At 38.2% G+C, this 21648-nt stretch overlaps 1 protein-coding gene across 1 annotated transcript in view; it reads left to right on the top strand.

Moving 5' to 3' along the window:
• Positions 1-21648, top strand: part of kiaa0513 (KIAA0513 ortholog) — a 47150-nt gene that overhangs the window by 3973 nt on the left and 21529 nt on the right. Inside the window, exon 2 of the mRNA XM_062961631.1 lies at positions 19139-19628. Coding sequence (XP_062817701.1) covers positions 19276-19628 — 353 coding nt within the window. The 5' untranslated portion in view covers positions 19139-19275. The remainder of the gene's footprint in view (positions 1-19138; positions 19629-21648) is intronic.

Genomic DNA, 21648 nt, shown 5'->3' with positions numbered 1-21648 from the left:
CTCTGAGCATGTACAGAGTGCATTTCCTTTGCTCCTTATGGAGAGAAAAAGTGAGATATTAATAATATAAACAATAGCAGCAATGCAATATAATAATAATTAATAACAGCAATACAATGTAATATAATAATAATAAATAGCAGCAATCGAATACTATATAATAATAATATAAACAATAGCAGCAATGCAATATAATAATTAATAGCTGCAGTGCAATATAATAATAATAAACAATAGCAGCAATGCATATAATAATAATTAACAATAACAGCAATGCAATATAATAATAATAATAATAATAATAATAATAAACAATCACAGCAATCTAATACTGTATAATAATAATAATATAAACAATAGCAGCAATGCAATATATAGTAGAATCTCACTAATCCAACGTTCTGGATTATCCAACGCATTTTTGTAGTCAATGTTTTCAATAAATCGTGATATTTTGGTGCTAAATTCGTAAATACAGTAATTACTACATAGCATTACTGCATATTGAACTACTTTTTCTGTCAAATTTGTTGTATAACATGATGTTTTGGTGCTTAATTTGGAAAATCATAACCTAATTTGATGTTTAATAGACTTTTCCTTAATCCCTCCTTATTATCCAACATATTTGCTTATCCATTCTGCCGGCCCGTTTATGTTGGATAAGTGAGACTCTACTGTAATAATAATAATAATAATAATAATAATAATATCACTACCTTTCCTCCATTGCTGCCTCTTAATTGCAAACGCTAGTTGATGAATTGAAAAACTGAGTTTTTCTGAGCATGTACAGAGAGCACTTTACTTTCTCAAGGACGAAGTTTGACAACAATAATGTAATGTTGTGAGCTGCAGAAAAGCATTGCATTTTATGACGGGCCACATTTTGGGCAGAACAGAAGGAAAGCAACACCTCCAGGTGTATGTAGGCAATGCTATGGATGGGATTTGTAGTTTTAGGAGGCCTCTTGGTACCAAGCCCCTCTGGGGGGAACATGCTTTTCCTGGGCTCTGACTGTGGCTTTTGTTCTCTGGCTCACCTTTCAGTCCTCATTAATCTCAGTAAGTGTCAATTGCCTTTGATCTCTTGTTTGAGAAAACTCTATTTATCTGCAAAGGTCTCTTGTTTGACTTGGCCGGCAGCCCTGGCTTTCCCTTTTTGTGTTGCGGGAGAGAAGGCGGATCCTGGAGGTATTCAGTTAGCCAGTCAAGGGAAAAAAACCAAAAAAAATATAATTATTATTATTATTATTGACACAACGACGTTGTATGACACAGCAAACAAGATAGATATGCTGGATTTCGTTTCACAAAATCACAAGTCGAACACTTCCCAAGTGTCTAGGACTGGGTGATGTATTTTCGGATGATGCGTGCAGATCCCAGTAGGGTGGCCTTTTGCAATTATTATTATTATTATTGACACAAAGACATAGTATGACATAGCAAACGAGATCTATATGCTGGATTTCGTATCACAAAATCACAAGTCGAACACTTCTCAAGTGTCTAGGACTGTGTGATGTATTTTCGGATGATGCATGCAGATCCCAGTAAGGTGGCCTTTTGCAGTTGGCAGATCGTAATTTTGTCAATGTCTATTGTTTCCAAATGCCGGCTGAGATCTTTTGGCACGGCACCCAGTGTGCCCATCACCACCGGGACCACCTGCACTGGTTTCTGCCAGAGTCTTTGAAGTTCAATCTTGAGGTCCTGAGAGCGGCTGAGTTTTTCCTGTTGTTTTTCGTCAATGAGACTGTCACCTGGGATGGCGACATCAATGATCCAAACCTTTTTCTTTTCCACAACTGTGATGTCTGGTGTGTTGTGTTCCAGAACTTTGTCAGTCTGAATTCGGAAGTCCCACAGTATCTTTGCGTGTTCATTTTCCACAACCTTTGCAGGTTTGTGATCCCACCAGTTCTTTGCTGCTGGGAGGTGATACTTGAGGCATAAGTTCCAATGAATCATTTGGGCCACATAGTTGTGCCTCTGTTTGTAGTCTGTCTGTGCAATTTTCTTACAGCAGCTGAGGATATGATCAATGGTTTCATCGGTTTCCTTGCACAGTCTGCACTTTGGGTCATCAGCTGATTTTTCGATCTTGGCCTTGATTGCATTTGTTCTGATGGCTTATCATCATCATCATTTTGTATGATATTGTTGCTGATTATTATTATTATTTTATTATGACACAGCAAACAAGATAGATATGCTGGATTTCATATCACAAAATCACAAGTCGAACACTTCCCAAGTTGTTGATTATTATTATTATTACAGTAGAGTCTCACTAATCCAAGCCTCGCTTATCCAAGCCTCTGGATAATCCAAGCCATTTTTGTAGTCAATGTTTCCAATATATCGTGATATTTTGGTGCTAAATTCGTAAATACAGTAATAATTACATCATAACATTACTGCGTATTGAACTACCTTTTCTGTCCAATTTGTTGTATAACATGATGTTTTGGTGCTTAATTTGTAAAATTATAACCTAATTTGATGTTTAATAGGCTTTTCCTTAATCTCTCCTTATTATCCAAGTTATTCGCTTATCCAAGCTTCTGCCGGCCCGTTTAGCTTGGATAAGTGAGACTCTACTGTATTATTATTATTACATTGTGTTACATTGCTGCTATTTTTTCTTATTATCATTAATATATTGCATTACATTACTCCTATTGTTTATTGTTATTATATTGCATTGCATTGCCTCTCTTGGTTGTTGTATGTTTTCTGGGCTGTATGGCCATGTTCTAGAAAACATACAACAACTCTGTGATCCCGGCCATAAAAGCCTTCGACAACACATTGCCTCTCTTGTTTATTATTATTATTATTATTATTATTATTATTATTATTATTATATTGCATTGCATTGCTGCTATTGTTTATTGTTATTATATTGCATTGCTGCTATTGTTATTATATTATATTATTACATTGCTGCTACTGTTTATTGTTATTTTATTAATATTATATTATATTACATTGCTGCTCTTGTTTGTTATTATTATAATTATTATTATATTGCATTACATTGCCTCTCTTGTTTATTATTATTATTACTATTATTATTATTATATTGCATTGTATTGCTACTATTGTTTATTGTTATTGTATTGCCTTGCTGCTATTATTATTATTGTTATTGTTATTAAAAGGATAGAGATTTTCAGAACTCCAACTCCCGGAATCTCCATAGCATTGAGCCACGGCAGCTAAAATAGTGTTGAACTGCATTAATTCTACAGTGTAGATATACACCGGTCTCTGAACTGCAAGGATCACATACCTAAATACGTATTTATTTCCCCAAAATTTCAAGGATTCGCATTTAGGCTACTGCAGCGCACTGCTTGTGGGGCTGCCCTTGAAGGTGATGCAGCACCTTCTGGAAGAAACACTATACCGAAATGTGTTATTAATTTGCTATTACAGTAGAGTTTCGCTTATCCAACATAAACGGGCCGGCAGAACGTTGGATAAGCGAATATGTTGGATAATAAGGAGAGATTAAGCAAAAGCCTATTAAACATCAAATTAGGTTATGATTTTACAAATTAAGCACCAACATATCATGTTATACAACAAATTTGAAAGAAAAAGTAGTTCAATACACAGTAATGCTACATAGTAATTACTGTATTTACGAATTTAGCATCAAAATATCATGATGTATTGAAAACATTGACTACAAATATGTGTTGGATAATCCAGAATGTTGGATAAGCGAGTGTTGGATAAGTGAGAGACTACTGTAATTAATTTCCCGTGCTGTGAAGCTGGGAATGTGCTAACATCTGAGATGAAATGTTGCCTTTGACATTCTGTCTCGTTTCTAAACCTCTTTGCTGGCAAAGCGCCGAAAGCTTATATAATGTACGTATGCAATGATGCTTTGTGGATTTTGCAGCAAATCTAGCCTTGAGTGTCGCTATTGCACACACACACAAATACCCACATTTTGGCAAATGCAATTGTCTTGTCAACGTCTCCGCTTTGCTCCAAATATTAATTCCAAATTTGCTTGCTGTGTTTGCAAACGGAAAATATTTATTTGGATGAGAAGGCTGAAGACCGTGCAAAAAGTCCATCATTGAGACAATTAAACGTAGTGCCAAACTGCATTAACTCTACAGTGCGGATGCACCGGAAGGTGAAACAGACCGTGTAAAAATTCCACGGCATTGAGACAATTAAAAGTGGTGCCAAACTGCATTAACTCTACAGTGCGGATGCACCGGAAGGTGAAACAGACCGTGCAAAAATTCCACGGCATTGAGAGAATTAAAAGTGGTGCCAAACTGCATTAACTCTACAGTGCGGATGCACCGGAAGGTGAAACAGACCGTGTAAAAATTCCACGGCATTGAGAGAATTAAAAGTGGTGCCAAACTATATTAACTCTACAGTGCGGATGCACCGGAAGGTGAAACAGACCGTGTAAAAATTCCACGACATTGAGAGAATTAAAAGTGGTGCCAAACTATATTAACTCTACAGTGCGGATGCACCGGAAGGTGAAACAGACCGTGTAAAAATTCCACGGCATTGAGAGAATTAAAAGTGGTGCCAAACTGCATTAACTCTACAGTGCGGATGCACCGGAAGGTGAAACGGACCGTGCAAAAATTCCACGGCATTGAGATAATTAAAAGTGGTGCCAAACTGCATTAATTCTACAGTGCGGATGCACCAGAAGGTGAAACAGACCGTGCAAAAATTCCACGGCATTGAGATAATTAAAAGTGGTGCCAAACTGCATTAATTCTACAGTGCGGATGCACCAGAAGGTGAAACGGACCGTGCAAAAATTCTACGGCATTGAGATAGTTAAAAGTGGTGCCAAACTGCATTAATTCTACAGTGCGGATGCACCAGAAGGTGAAACAGACCGTGCAAAAATTCCACGGCATTGAGATAATTAAAAGTGGTGCCAAACTGCATTAATTCTACAGTGCGGATGCACCAGAAGGTGAAACAGACCGTGCAAAAATTCCACGGCATTGAGACAATTAAAAGTGGTGCCAAACTGCATTAACTCTACAGTGCGGATGCACCGGAAGGTGAAACAGACCGTGTAAAAATTCCACGGCATTGAGACAATTAAAAGTGGTGCCAAACTGCATTAACTCTACAGTGCGGATGCACCGGAAGGTGAAACAGACCGTGCAAAAATTCCACGGCATTGAGATAATTAAAAGTGGTGCCAAACTGCATTAACTCTACAGTGCGGATGCACCGGAAGGTGAAACAGACCGTGTAAAAATTCCACGGCATTGAGAGAATTAAAAGTGGTGCCAAACTATATTAACTCTACAGTGCGGATGCACCGGAAGGTGAAACAGACCGTGTAAAAATTCCACGACATTGAGAGAATTAAAAGTGGTGCCAAACTATATTAACTCTACAGTGCGGATGCACCGGAAGGTGAAACAGACCGTGTAAAAATTCCACGGCATTGAGAGAATTAAAAGTGGTGCCAAACTGCATTAACTCTACAGTGCGGATGCACCGGAAGGTGAAACGGACCGTGCAAAAATTCCACGGCATTGAGATAATTAAAAGTGGTGCCAAACTGCATTAATTCTACAGTGCGGATGCACCAGAAGGTGAAACAGACCGTGCAAAAATTCCACGGCATTGAGATAATTAAAAGTGGTGCCAAACTGCATTAATTCTACAGTGCGGATGCACCAGAAGGTGAAACGGACCGTGCAAAAATTCTACGGCATTGAGATAGTTAAAAGTGGTGCCAAACTGCATTAATTCTACAGTGCGGATGCACCAGAAGGTGAAACAGACCGTGCAAAAATTCCACGGCATTGAGATAATTAAAAGTGGTGCCAAACTGCATTAATTCTACAGTGCGGATGCACCAGAAGGTGAAACAGACCGTGCAAAAATTCTACGGCATTGAGATACCGTATATACTCAAGTATAAACCAACCCGAATATAAGCCGAAGCACCTAATTTTACCACAAAAAAACTGGGAAAACATTGACTCCATTATAAACCGAGATACTAATAAAATTACATTAATTGAGGCATCAGTCGTTTAAAAGTTGTTGAATCTTTACATCAAACTGTAATTTAAGATATGATATGACTGTTCAACTCTTCAATGTAAATGTGCTTATGTATCCTTTTAATAATAATAGATTGAAGTAATAAATGTAATAATAATAAATGCAGTAAAATAATAAATGTACTAATAATAATAAATAAAATAAATGTAAAAATAACAATAATAGAGTAAAATAAAAAATGTAATAATGATAATAGAGTAAAATAATAAATGTAGCAATACCAATAATAATAGAGAAAAATAATAAATATACCATATATACTTGAGTATAAGCCAACCTAAATATAAGCCCACTAGGACCCTCACCCGAGTATAAGCCTAGGAGGTGTTTTTTAGTCCTAAAAAGGGCTGAAAAACTAGACTTATACTCGAGTATATACAGTAATTAAAAGTGGTGCCAAACTGCATTAACTCTACAGTGCGGATGTACCGGACGGTAAAAACATCCAAGAGTTGCGGTCCAAAATATTTGCAAAATCTTCAGAAATCCTGATTTAATAATAGCGCAGTTTTAGCAAATCTGAGACAGAATGTCAGGAGTTTAGTATGCCTCCTTGTGCATTTAAATAGGAAAGTTAATGAACTTTGAAATAACCTGTGAAAATAGGTGATAAGGAAGCAAATTTGCAAACTTGCGATGCCAGCGGGGCTTTTCTTTCTATATTTGTTTTCCGTGTTGGGAGGAAAGAACCTTGAGGATTATTAAAGCAAATAAGGCTGCACCGAAGGAATGTTGTTTGGCTTCTTTGGTAAACCACGCAATCCTGGGAAGGCCGGTGTCGTTAGTTCATGTCATAAGGATGTGCAAAAGGCAAGAAAAGAGAGCCATTTCCCGCAATGCACAGCTGCCATGCGTGGGTTAAAGCACTGAGCACTGAATGGTAAACACTGGAAGGCCATTAAAAGCCAGAGGTGCGAGAGATAACAACTTTTATTATGCCGAGCTGCAAAAATGTGTAAATATATCTGTAGCAAAGGTGCTTTTAGTGTGTTGTTGTTATTGCAGGCCTTTAAATAAACTCCCAGTTGATGGAGACTCTCTCGCGCACTGTTCTTCTTCTGTACATACTTACATTCCCACCACATATGAATATATGTCCCTCTTTCTTGACAACCCCGCCAACATTTTTCTGAACAGTTCTTATCCATATTATGTATCTTTATCTAAGGAAGACTCCTCTGACTCACTGCCAGAGCCACCTGGGACTTGTTGATGTTCTGAATCCTGTGAAAGGTCACCCTTATCACTGACTTCTGGTTCATTACTAGTCTGTTTATCAACAACTTCTGCTTCACTGCTAGCCTGCGGCCTCTCTAACAATTAAGAGCCTTCAACATTACCTTGGTCAGCCTGCATAAACCCAAATCCCCCTTCTTCATCAGACTGAACCACAACACTAAGGCTATTTATTTAATCAAACTACTCTTAATACGATGGTTATGTATTAATTAAATACAAATCAGGTCCCTTGGTTTGCCCCCTTTATAAGAGTAGTTTACAAAGTCTTTAGTGTTTTCTGCTGAAAAGTGCAGAACATTCCCAGGATTCCATAGTATAGAGCCGTAACAGTGGTATCAAACTGCATTAATTCTACAGTGTTGATGCACCATATGCTTATTGCAGTTTGCAGGAACTTTGCCAGAACTGGGCATCGTCTCTTCCGTCCTTCCGACTGTGTGGCGTTATGCGCTTTTCCCTTTCCATCTGTCAGTTACTGGGGGGTTGATAGATGCCAGATAAATATAATTTTTGGTAGCTTGGGAGTTACTGTTAAAAATAGGCCTAGCTGATCCTATACCGTGCGGTAAACTGTGTATTAAACTTGAGAGTTGTATTGAAATGTAATTATTTGAATTAAGAAATCATCTCTGTCCTCGCCGGGAAGTCCTTCACCTCTCCTTGAGCCTTTCTTCCTCTCGGAAGAGCTTGACGCATGTCCCCCTCGCTGCTTGTTTGGCACATCAAATATCGCCAAAGGGATGCGCATTTGTGGCTCTGCGCTCCGGTAACTGGGATGCCCTTGAGTCCAAGTCTGTTCTTGGAAGTGTTTATCTACAGCGAGCAAATAACACAGAGAACTTCTTGGGAATAAAGAGTTGGACCTAGTTCGATGAAGAGGCAGCTTAAGATAGTTCTTGGGGTGTTGGACAAGGAGTCTGGAGACCAGGGTTTGAATCTCAGATGGTTCCATTCTGCTAGATGGCCCTTGTGGTCACTTCTGCCTCTAGGATTCTATTATTATTATTATTATTATTATTATTATTATTATTATTATTATTATTATTATTATTTTATTATGACACAGCAAACAAGATAGACATGCTGGATTTCGTTTCACAAAATCACAAGTCGAACACTTCCCAAGTGTCTAGGACTGTGTGATGTATTTTCGGATGATGCGTGCAGATCCCAGTCAGGTGGCCTTTTGCAGTTGGCAGATCGTGATTTTGTCCATGTCCATTGTTTCCAAATGCCGGCTGAGATCTTTTGGTACGGCACCCAGTGTGCCCATCACCACCGGGACCACCTGCACTGGTTTCTGCCAGAGTCTTTGCAGTTCAATCTTGAGGTCCTGATAGCGGCTGAGTTTTTCCTGTTGTTTTTCGTCAATGCGACTGTCACCTGGGATGGCGACGTCAATGATCCAGACCTTTTTCTTTTCCACAACTGTGATGTCTGGTGTGTTGTGTTCCAGAACTTTGTCAGATTCGGAAGTCCCACAGTATCTTTGCGTGCTCATTTTCCAATACTTTTGCAGGTTTGTGATCCCACCAGTTCTTTGCTGCTGGAGGTGGTACTTGAGGCATAAGTTCCAATGAATCATTTGGGCCACGTAGTTGTGCCTCTGTTTGTAGTCTGTCTGTGCGATTTTCTTACAGCAGCTGAGGATATGATCCATGGTTTCGTCGGTTTCCTTGCACAGTCTGCATTTTGGGTCATCAGCTGATTTTTCGATCTTGGCCTGAATTGCCTTTGTCCTGATGGCTTCTTCTTCTTCTTCTTCTTCTTCTTCTTCTTCTTCTTCTTCTTCTTCTTATTATTATTATTATTATTATTATTATTATTATTAATTGCCTTTGTCCTGATGGCTTGCTCCCGGGCTGCAAGGATCAGGCCTTCTGTCTCCTTCTTCAGGGTCCCATTCGTGAGCCAGAGACAGGTCTTCTCCTTATCAGCTTTTCCTTCAATTTTGTCAAGGAACTTTCCATGCAATGTTTTGTTGTGCCAGCTGTCAGCTCTAGTTTGTAGTGCGGTTTTCTTGTACTGATTCTTTGTCTGCTGTGCTTTGAGGAGTTTCTGTTTTTTGACTTCAATCAAAGCAGGTTCTTCACTTTGCTTTACATATTCTACCAGGGCATGTTCTTCTTTGACTTATTATTATTATTATTATTATTATTATTATTATTATTATTATTATTATTCAGAGTCAGGATGGGCATCTATCGGGGGTGCTTTGATTGTGCAAGGCAGGGGGTTGGACTAGATGGCCCATGGGGTCTCTCCCGACTGTATTATTCTATGATTCCAAGGTCTTGGGATGCTTGCCTCTTCCGCCTTTGGGATTCAAGGTCTGGCTGCTTCTCCATTTCCTGCCTGATTGCAACTAATTATTTTTTACGAGCGCATAAAGTTTGGCCGATGCCTCGATTAATTTCCCAGAGGAACCCAAACAATTCTTGCAAGTGGAGAAGAGGGAAAGCAAGGCAGCAAAGCGTACCCAGATAAATGGGGAAAAGAACCTCAAGTCTGCTCCCAATGGAAGAAATCATGCGCCTGCTTGTGCGCATCTGGGGCTCAGTGTTCTCTGGATGCTCAGGATGTGTCAGCTAGAAAAACCAATGTGATTCCAAGTTACATTAATGTTAGAATCTAGATCAGGAGTGGGCCAATTTTGTCCCTCCAGGTGTTTTGGATTGCAATTCCCACAATTCCTATCAGAGTGAAGAGAGTGCTGACTGGAAATAGTCAGGAAGGAAATGGCTGCGAACTCTCCAAAGCCTGATTATTTATAATTTATATTTATATAAATATTTATATAAATTTATATATAACGACTGTTTAAAGGGACTATTTATTCCCCCTGTTCTCTGTGTGAATTCAGAGAGACTGCTGTATATATTGTTGCCCTTTTTGATCTTTTGAACTGAAGAAAAGATACGGTTACTTGTTACACAGGCCTGAGTGACGCTTTGTTATACTGCAGGGTACATCTTGGTTCGGAAACTGTGGTAAAGTTTCTATTTATTTATATCTATGTATAACATGGGGCCAAGCCCAAACAGAAACAAAATATGCCAGACAAAACCAATATAAAACATTATCAGACATAACACTCAGATATAGTAAGCGACTTAAAAACACAAAACAGTTGCCACCTCTCCAAAGCCTGGTTATTTTGATTATTTATAAGGCAAATGAGGCATATTTAAAGTCTGTTTACAGGGACTGTTTATTCCCTCTGTTCTCTGTATGAATTCAGAGAGACTGCAGTATATATTGTTGCCCTGTTTGATCTTTTGAATTGAAGTAAAGACACTGTTACTTGTTACACAAGTCTGAGTGACACTTTATTATACTGCAGGGTACACCTTGGTTCGGAAACTGGTAAAGCTCCTATTTATTTATATCTATGTCTAACATGGGACAAAGCCCAAACAGAAACAAAATATGCCAGACAAAACCAATATAAAACAGTATCAGACATAACACTCAGATATAGTAAGCGACTAATAAACACAAATTAGTTGCCACCTCTCCAGAGCCTGGTTATTTTGATTATTTATAAGGCAAATGAGGCATATTTAAAGTCTGTTTACAGGGACTGTTTATTCCCTCTGTTCTGTGTGTGAATTCAGAGAGACTGCTGTATATATTGTTGCCCTGTTTGATCTTTTGAACTGAAGTAAAGATACGGTTACTTGTTACACAAGCCTGAGTTCCGCTTTGTTATACTGCAAGGTACATCTTGGTTCGAAAACTGTGGTAAAGCTTCTATTTACAGTATTTATATCTACAATCTATTTTCATGTTTGGATATTTTTTTTCTGGTAAGTTGTTAGGAATTGTGGGAGTTGTAGTCCAAAACACCCAGAGGGCTGAAGTTGAACCATGCCTGATCTAGATCAATAGAAGTTTTGGTATAGATGGAAAATCACTTTTTAAGTTGTATCATCGATGCACAAGAAGGAGCCAGACGCGTTTGGCTGGAAGTGAGCGCACGCCATTGTCGTCATGCGCTTGGAGGCATGTGGCTTCCATCTGGGCTGTCTGTGCGCCTGGCCAGGGAGGCGCATGAAGCAGAAGGAGTTGATGCCAGGCTGGGAAGGATGCATGCAAACAATACACATTCCCTCTGGAGTCATCCATGCACATTGCGCGCATGGCGCATATGTGGCTATGCGCCTTTTCTATGCGCCCATCTCTATATAACGCCTTTTTTGCAATGCTTTAAAATAAGGCTGTGGAGTCGTTCCAATATCCTTCTTGAATTGTGCCATTCCTCCTGGGTGCGAACAGATGCAAGGACGCATCGTTTCCAGTTTTGCAATGTGCTTTTTATTATATTTGTAGACTGTGTGAGTCAGACGCATTCGAGCCACCAGTTGCTGATAATGGTTTGAATGGCATTAAAGACAAAACATTACTTTTTTATTTTTAGTTTACGGGTGCTATGGGGAGCCATAATAATATAATAAAACTTTATTTATCTACCGCCCTATCTCCTCAGGGGACTCAGGCCATGAAAATGATAAAAACAATACAATACACATAATAAAAACAGAACCATATAACAATTTAAAAATGATGCAAGTCATAAACATAAATACACAACATACGATCCAATAATAAAAAAATTAGTAACAATACTCCATTTAAAATAATAATAAAGTTATTTAACTGTTGTGGCAGCATAGTTGAATTATTATTATTATTAAAATACATTATTATTATTCCACTTTAACTGCTGTGACAACATGGTTGAATTATAATTATAATAATTATTAAAAAGCATTATTATTCCATTGCAACATGGTTGAATTATTATTATTATTATTATTATTATTATTATTAAAACGCATTAATATTATTCCACTTTAAACTGCCGTGGCAACATGGTTTTATCATTATTTTATTGTATTTTATTGTATTTTATTGTATTTTATTATTTATATTTATATTGAATATTTATTTTATTATTTTATTGTATTGTAATTTTTCATTATTATTATTATTATTATTATTATTACTACTACGGACCAGCTGTGTGTGTGTGCACACCACATAGCATTGTGATTGTTTTGACGTGATTATAACCTATTTGTATGTATAATCCTATATTTAATATGCTGGAGTTTGTATCTTCTGCTTTGTATTTTTAATTGTTGTGAGCTGCTTTGTGTCTCAATTGCAGTGATAAAAGCGGAATACAAATAATAATAATAATAATAATAATATAATATGGTGTGATTCAGGGCCATGTATCACTCCACCAGGGAAAGCTTTCCCCACCTCTCCATAAACATTTTCTCGTTCTATTATTATTATTATTATTATTATTATTATTATTATTATTGACACAACGACGTTGTATGACACAGCAAACAAGATAGATATGCTGGGTTTCGTATCACAAAATCACAAGTCGAACACTTCCCAAGTGTCTAGGACTGTGTGATATTATTATTATTATTATTATTATTATTATTATTATTATTATTATTATATTATGACACAGCAAACAAGATAGACATGCTGGATTTCGTATCACAAAATCACAAGTCGAACACTTCCCAAGTGTCTAGGACTGTGTGATGTATTTTCGGATGATGCGTGCAGATCCCAGTCGGGTGGCCTTTTGTAGTTGGCAGATCGTAATTTTGTCAATGCCTATTGTTTCCAAATGCCGGCTGAGATCTCTTGGCACGGCACCCAGTGTGCCCATCACCACCGGGACCACCTGCACTGGTTTCTGCCAGAGTCTTTGAAGTTCAATCTTGAGGTCCTGAGAGCGGCTGAGTTTTTCCTGTTGTTTTTCTTCAATGCGACTGTCACCTGGGATGGCAACATCAATGATCCAAACCTTGTTCTTTTCCACAACTGTGATGTCTGGTGTGTTGTGTTCCAGAACTTTGTCAGTCTGGATTCGGAAGTCCCACAGTATCTTTGCCTGCTCATTTTCCAATACTTTTGCAGGTTTGTGATCCCACCAGTTCTTTGCTGCTGGGAGGTGGTACTTGAGGCATAAGTTCCAATGGATCATTTGGGCCACATAGTTGTGCCTCTGTTTGTAGTCTGTCTGTGCGATTTTCTTACAGCAGCTGAGGATATGATTAATGGTTTCATCAGCTTCCTTGCACAGTCTGCATTTTGGGTCATTATTGTTATTATTATTATTATTATTATTATTATTATTATTATTATTATTATTATTTTCCGTAGCCCCCTTTTGTGCTATTGCATTTATTTGCCAAGGACCTGCCACTTCTTGTAATTGCACCCGGAAGAAGGAAGCGGATGCCACTCAGCTCCGTCCTGATAAGATTTTCCTTTCTCTCCTCTCCGGCTCCCCGTTGCTTTTGCTAAATGTCACTGACTATGAGTCACTGGGCGCATAATGCGTCCGTCCGCAGCAGATTTCCTGGCTGCAAGAGGAGAAGAAAGGGGAGGATTGGAGCCTGCGTTTGTGCATCATCTGCGTTCCCATGCTTTGTTGATCCTGGGCTTTGCATGGAGCCGTTCTTTTTTGTTTTCCTTGCAAGTTCGAATAAATAAATGTTCAGGCCCGCTGTGGTGGCGGGCACATGCGCTTTGCAATGTGTTCTGTATCCAACCCACTTGCACAATCCGACTTCAGGCTTGTTTTTCAAGTGCTTCGACTTCTGTACTCCATTGCACTTCATGCGGTTATACAGTAGAGTCACTTATCCAAAATAAACAGGCCGGCAGAATGTTGGATAAGCAAATATGTTGGATAATAAGGAGGGATTAAGGAAATGCCTATTAAACATCAAATTAGGTTATGATTTTACAAATTAAGCACCAAAACATCATGTTATAAAACAAGTTTGATAGAAAAAGCAGTTCAATACGCAGTAATGCTATGTAGTAATTACTGTATTTATTAATTTAGCACCAAAATATCATGATGTATTGAAAACATTGACCACAAAAATGCATTGGATAATCCAGAATGTTGGATAAGCGAGTGTTGGATAAGTGAGACTCTACTGTACATGTTTTCAAGTCGATTTAAGGCGATAACTTGAATTTCACAGTATTTTGCTGGGCGATTAATACTTAGAACCTCTTCCTCTGACATATAGCTAGGATTTGCCAGTAGTTCCCCATCCAAGCACTAGCCAAAGCTGCCCTGCTTAGTCAGTGTGATTATTTGAAACCTTGAGTCCTTGGTGGAGTACTTCCTCATTCTTCTGCACACTGCTGGACGTTTTTATTTGTTTCATAAATTAGCCTGGTTCTTTTCTCTTTCTGCAAAATACCCTTATACGTGGGTCATATTAAAGCCCGTAATTTTGACCTCAGCTTATATATATGGGATTGACGAGGTATATACGGGGTTGACTTATACATGGAGTCAACAAATATAAGGTCGACTCAGACATGGACTCAGCATAGACATGATGTAGATTTATATATAGTATCAACTTGTACAGAAGATCTACTTATATAAAGAGTCAACTTATACATCAGGTGGACTTGTATATGATGTAGACTTCTATAGGGAGTCAACTTGTACAGAGGTCGACATATATGGAGGCAACTTATACTTAATGTACACTGAGACATGGGCAAGTTGACTTAGGCATGGCGTCAACTTAGATATACAGTAGAGTCTCACTTATCCAACATAAATGGACCGGCAGAACGTTGGATAAGCGAATATGTTGGATAATAAGGAGGGATTAAGGAAAAGTCTATTAAACATTAAATTAGGTTGTGATTTTCCAAATTAAGCACCAAAACATCATGTTATACAACAAATTTGACAGAAAAAGTAGTGCATTACACATCAATGCTATGTAGTAATTACTGTATTTACGAATTTAGCACCAAAATATCACGATGTATTGAAAACATTGACTACAAAAATGTGTTGGATAATTCAGAACGTTGGATAAGTGAGACTCTACTGTAATATAGACATGATGTAGACATACAGTAGAGTCTCGCTTATCCAACCTCAACTTATCCAACGTTCTGTATTATCCAACGCAGACAGCTTTTTAGTAATCAATGTTTTTGTTTTCAATACATTGTGATGTTTTGGTGCTAAATTGGTAAATACAGTACAATTGCTACATTATGTTACCATGTATTGAACGGCTTTTTCTGACAATTTGTTGTAATGTTTTGGTGCTTAATTTGTAAAATCATAATGTAATTTAATGTTTAATAGGCTTTTCCTTAATCCTTATTATCCAAGATTTTCACTTATTCAACGTTATGTTGGATAAGTGAGACTCTACTGTACATGTTTTCAAGTGGATTTAAGGCGATAACTTGAATTTCACAGTATTTACTTAGAATACTTAGAACCCCTTCCTCTGACATAGAGCTGATAGCAGCTAGGATTCTAGGATTAAGTCAGGAGGTCAACTTCTTGACATATAGGGGGTCAACTTTTACAGGAGGTCGACATATATGGAGGCAACTTATACGTAATGTTGCACCCCAAGGCAGCGTGAGCACTCGGAAACCAAACAAGAGCCAATATAACGCACAATATCTTTATTAAAGCAATTATATATCCAAAGGAAATTAGGTATAGAGTTCGAGTAAGGAATAGTTCTTTTTAGAAAGTCAATGGTAGTTCCAAATGGGTAAAAGAAAAGGTCCAATATTATAATCCACAATGAGAACTCGATAGCTCTCTCTTAGGAAGATAGATTGTCCAAAGACTGAGTCAGTATAACAGAGTTGCAATAAGCAAAGTTCAGGTCCACTAGAAATACTTCGTAGTAATCCAAGGTAGCAAAGGTAATAGGGCTGAGACGAATCTTGAATCAGGAACAAGGAAACAAGTGGATTGAAGCCCAGGTCTACTCGAGAGTTGTGGCACAGCAATGGCCCGACTGGAACTAGAAACTTGGCATGGAAACAAACAGGAGCTGGAGACTGGAATCCTCTCTCAAGGAAAAGCAAAGTTGACACCGCAAGAAAACTACTGGGCGAAACACTTTTAACAGATTTCAGACTGTCCACAATTAGAGAGTACAAACTCTCAGAACTTTCTCATGAGAACACTAACCATTATCCCATCTGTTCACTAATCTCTGGCTCTGGCGGACCCCCTGTTTTGCACTTCGCTCTCTGGTCACAAAATCTCTACGATTAAAACTCGCGTTCTCCGGCGTCTCAACAACATCTGGCTCTATCAGCGAAGAAGGAGTAGAAGAATCCTCCCCAAATAGTGAGTCTCTAAAGTCAATCTCTCCGGGCACCTGCAGCTCCATAGGCCCCTCCGTAGAGGGAGAAATTTTAGTACAATCCTCAACATCTTCTGGAGGGCCAAGGTTTGCCCATGCCTGATGTAGACGTAGGTGATGTAGAACCAACTTGTATAGAAGGTTAGGCTGGACATATACAGTGGGGAGTGTTAACCCCAATGACCTTCCAGATGTTCGCAGCCTTGTTTGAGGGCCGGGAAGCAGCTGTTTGGGGGACGGCGGAGGCGGGATGCATGTGCAGGGCCGGTGACGCATGCCAAGGATAATGAGGATGCATGCGACGAGGAGGATGCCTCGAATCGCGCTCCCTGCCAGACGCTCTCGCAATCCTCCCCATCATCCTCTCGCCTCCTTTGCGTGACTTTTCTCGTTCCATCCCTGCCGAAGGCGAGCAAAACAGGTAATCCTTTCCGCTTTAGCCGTGGCCAGATGTCCTGCCGTTTGCAGCATTCGGTGCTCTTCTGTTTGCAGCGTTCGGTGCTCTTCCTTTTTTGCAAAGCTGTGGCTCAGAATTAATGTGTGCATGTGTGTTTTCGGACATTGCGGACAGCCGGACGTTGCCAAGAGATTATCCAGAGTGGCTGTGATTCCCTGCTTTTGTTATGGAAAGCTGGGCAACTTTTAAAAAATAATTCCTGTTGTGCAAAGGGCTTGATAAATGCAACACAGGTAGTTGTACTTCTTGTTGTCTTACCCAGGCTTTGCATTCTGAGAAATGCAACATAGGTAGTTGTACTTCTTGCATTCCTTGTCGTTTGTCGTTTCGGTGCTTGCATTTCCAAAATATGGCTGTGTTTCCCTGCTTTTATTATGGAAAGCCGGGCAACTTTTAAAAAATAATTCCTGTTCTGCAAAGGGCTTGATACCCAGGCTTTGCATTCCGAGAAATGCAACATAGGTAGTTGTACTTATTGCATTCCTTGTTGTTTCAGTGCCTGCATTTCCAAAATATGGCTGTGTTTTCCTGCTTTTATTATGGAAAACTGGGCAACTTTAAAAAAATAATTCCTGTTGTTCAAGGGGCTCCATACCCAGGCTTTGCATTCTGAGAAATGCAACATAGGTAGTTGTACTTATTGCATTCCTTGTTGTTTCAGTGCCTGCATTTCCAAAATATGACTGTGTTTTCCTGCTTTTGTTATGGAACGCTGGGCAACTTTTAAAAAATAATTCTTGCTCTGCAAAAAGCTTGATACCCAGGCTTTGCATTTTGAGAAATGCAACATAGGTAGTAGTTGTACTTCTTGCATTCCTTGTCGTGATGTCGTTTCAGTGCTTGCATTTCCAAAAATGTTCCAATGTCTGTGTGTGTCTGTATTTTTGGACATTGCAGACAGCCGGACGTCGCTAAGAGATAATCCAGGATGTCTGTGTTTCCCTGCTTTTATTATGGAAAGCTGGGCAACTTTTTAAAAATAATTCCTGCTCTGCAAACGGCTTCATATTGAGTCTTTGCATGCTGAGAAATGCTACGCAGGTAGTAGTCGTACTTCTTGCATTCCTTGTTGTGATGTTATTTCGGTGCTTGCATTTCCAAAAATGTGGCAATGTCTGCAACCCATCTCTGTTTTAGGTTGAAGATCTGACAGTGTTGTTGTGTATTTATGATGTTTAATGTGTTGTCAAAACCTTTTATGGCCAGAATCATTGGGTTGCTGTGAGTTTTCCGGGGTGTATAGCCATGTTCCAGAAGCATTCTCTGCTGACGTTTCGCCCGCAGCTATGGCAGGCATCCTCAGTGTCTGGTCATGTTCCAGAAGCATCCTCTCCTGATGTTTCACCCACAGCTATGGCAGGCATCCCCAGAGGTCGTGAGGTCTGTTGGAAACGAGTCAAGTTGGGTTTACATATTTGTGGAATAATGTCCAGGGTGGGATAAATAACTCTTTTCTGATTAGTATTGAATAGGCTGGCAGCTTCAAGACCTGGCTGCTTCCTGCCTTTGTTAGCTGGCCCTGATTGTTTTCTGTCTGGAATTCTCCTGTTTTCTGAGTGTCGTTCTTTATTTACTGTCCTGATTTTAGAGTTTTGTTTTTTTAAATACTGGGAGCCAGACCTCACACCATAGATGTGGGCGAAACATCAGGAGAGAATATATTTGGGCATCTTAATTTTGCATTTTGTTTCTTTGCCTTTTCTATATTATTATTATTATTATTATTATTATTATTATTATTATGTTTATGTTTATGTTTATGTCTCTCCTATGCAATGCTATATTATTAGTATGTTTATGTTCAATATTCAAGCCATTACACCTCACTGGCTCTCCTATAGTATTATTATTATTATTATTATTATTATTATTATTATGTTTATTTTCAACATTCAAGCCAGTACGCCTCTAGTTATTAGAACTGTCGAAGTAATTTATGGATGTATCTGTGTGCTTTCAAGTTTTCTTATTGACTTATGGCGATGCCATGAATTTTATAGAGTTTCCTTAGGCAAGAAGGTGGTTTGGCCTCTTTCATCCCTTGTTATTCATGGATGGTCTCCCATCCAAGAACCAACCAAGGTTAACCCTACTTAGCTTTCACAATTTCCATCCCTTTCTGTTACTCCTCCAGATGCCTTGAAAAAGACCGGGACGGAAACGGATTTTTTTCGACGGAACGCCAGGTGTTGTTTCAATCCGGATAGCTTCCCCGTTTTCCCACCGGCCATGTCCCGAACCTGGATTTGAAACCCGTAGTATTGGGAGATCATGGAGGCCGCCGACGTGCCGGTGGGGAATCTCATTGACTTTGATTCGGAGCCGTCCTCGATGTCCGAACCCGTCTCCAACGCGCCTCCGTCCGCCAACGGTAACGGGTTGCTGGACCCCATGAAGGACGAGGAGGAGGAGGACGTGGCCGAAGAGGAGAGCGACGCCACGGAGTCGGCCGACAGCGAGAACGACACCACGGACTCCCCCAGACACCACAGCTGGAACAACCACCGCCGGTCCTCCTCGGAGTCCTATTCGTCCAACCAGAGCACCGAGTCCGCCAAGGACGAGGCCACGGCCGAGCAGCGAGAGTTCATCCGGCAATACGTGGAGAAGCTCTTCGCCGGAGGGTGAGTGACTTCCCATCCGGAACCTGATTTTCCATAGAACCCTCACTCCATCCCTGACTTGTTTATTCCAATTATATTCTACATTCTATGTATATATGTATATGTGTATGTATATATATTAGTACATACCGTGTTTCCCCGAAAATAAGACAGTGTCTTATATTAATTTTTGCTCCCAAAGATGCACTAGGTCTTATTTTCAGGAGATGTCTTATTTTTTCCATGAAGAAGAATTCACATTTATTGTACAGTAGTTGTCATCACAAACAAGCATAACCAGACAAACTGTGATCCTATCAAGAATTTCTTATTACTACCATTATTTCCATGTATATGGTACATACATTTACCAATCCTGCATGCTCTGGTGTTCTGTTCGGCGGGCATGCTTCCAAACAAAAACTTTGCTAGGTCTTACTTTTGGGGGAGGCCTTATATTTAGCAATTCAGCAAAACCTCTACTAAGTCTCATTTTCTGGGGATGTCTTATTTTAGGGAAAACAGGGTATATACACATACATATACACACATACATATACATATACATATACATATACACACACACACAAATTTTCCATAGAACTATAACTCTATCCCTGATTTGGTTATTTCAAATATATATATGTAAAATATATATGTAATATATATGTATTTCAAATATATATGTAAATATTAGTATATTAGTATATATATATATTAGTATAAAATAGGTATATGTGTGTGTGTGTGTGTGTGTATATATATATATATATACACATATACACACACACACACACACAAATTTTCCATAGAACTTTAACTCTATCCCTGATTTGTTTATTCCAATTATATATATATATATATATATATATATGTGTGTGTGTGTGTGTGTGTGTGTATTATATATTAGTATATATATTAGTACACTAGAGTCTCACTTATCCAACACTCGCTTATCTAACGTTCTGGATTATCCAACGCATTTTTGTAGTCAATGTTTTCAATGCATCATGATATTTTGGTGTAAATTCATAAATACAGTAATTACTACATAGTATTACTGCATATTGAACTGCCTTTTCTGTCAAATTTGTTGTATAACATGATGTTTTGGTACTTAATTTATAAAATCATAACCTAATTTTATGTTTAATAGGCTTTTCCTTAATCCCTCCTTATTATCCAACATATTCGCTTATCCAACATTCTGCCGTCCCGTTTATGTTGGATAAGTGAGACTCTACTGTATATTAGTATATTAGTGTGAATATATTAGTATAAATTAGTATATATCACACACTAATTTTCCATAGAATTTTAACTCTATCCCTGATTTGTTTATTCCAATTATATATATAGTATATATATATTAGTATATATTAGTATATTAGTATATATATATACACACTAAGTTTCCATAGACCTTTAAACTCTATCCCTGATTTGTTTATTCCAATTATATATATATATATATATATATATATATATATATATATATATTAGTATATATTAGTATAAAATAGTATGTATGTATGTATGCATATACACACACACTAATTTTCCATAGAACTTTAACTCTATCCCTGATTTGTTTTTTCCAATTTACATATATATGTTAGTATATATTAGTATATATATATACACACACACAGTATATATATATAAGTATAAATTAGTGTACACACACACACACTATTTTTCCATAGAACTTTAACTCTATCCCTGATTTGTTTATTCCAATTATTTATATATGTGTATATATATATATATAATTATAAATTAGTGTGTGTGTGTATATATATATACACACACACACTATTTTTCCATAGAACTTTAACTCTATCCCTGATTTGTTTATTCCAATTATTTTTATATGTGTATATATATATAAGTATAAATTAGTGTGTGTGTGTATATATATTTATATACACACACACACTATTTTTCCATAGAACTTTAACTCTATCCCTGATTTGTTTATTCCAATTATATTCTACGTTTCCATAGAAAATGGATGGCCATCTGTTGGGAAGGCTTTGGT

The sequence above is a fragment of the Anolis carolinensis genome, unplaced genomic scaffold (genome assembly GCF_035594765.1).
Source record: "Anolis carolinensis isolate JA03-04 unplaced genomic scaffold, rAnoCar3.1.pri scaffold_9, whole genome shotgun sequence".
NCBI lineage: Eukaryota > Metazoa > Chordata > Lepidosauria > Squamata > Dactyloidae > Anolis > Anolis carolinensis.
This window is presented reverse-complemented; position numbering and strand designations above follow the sequence as displayed.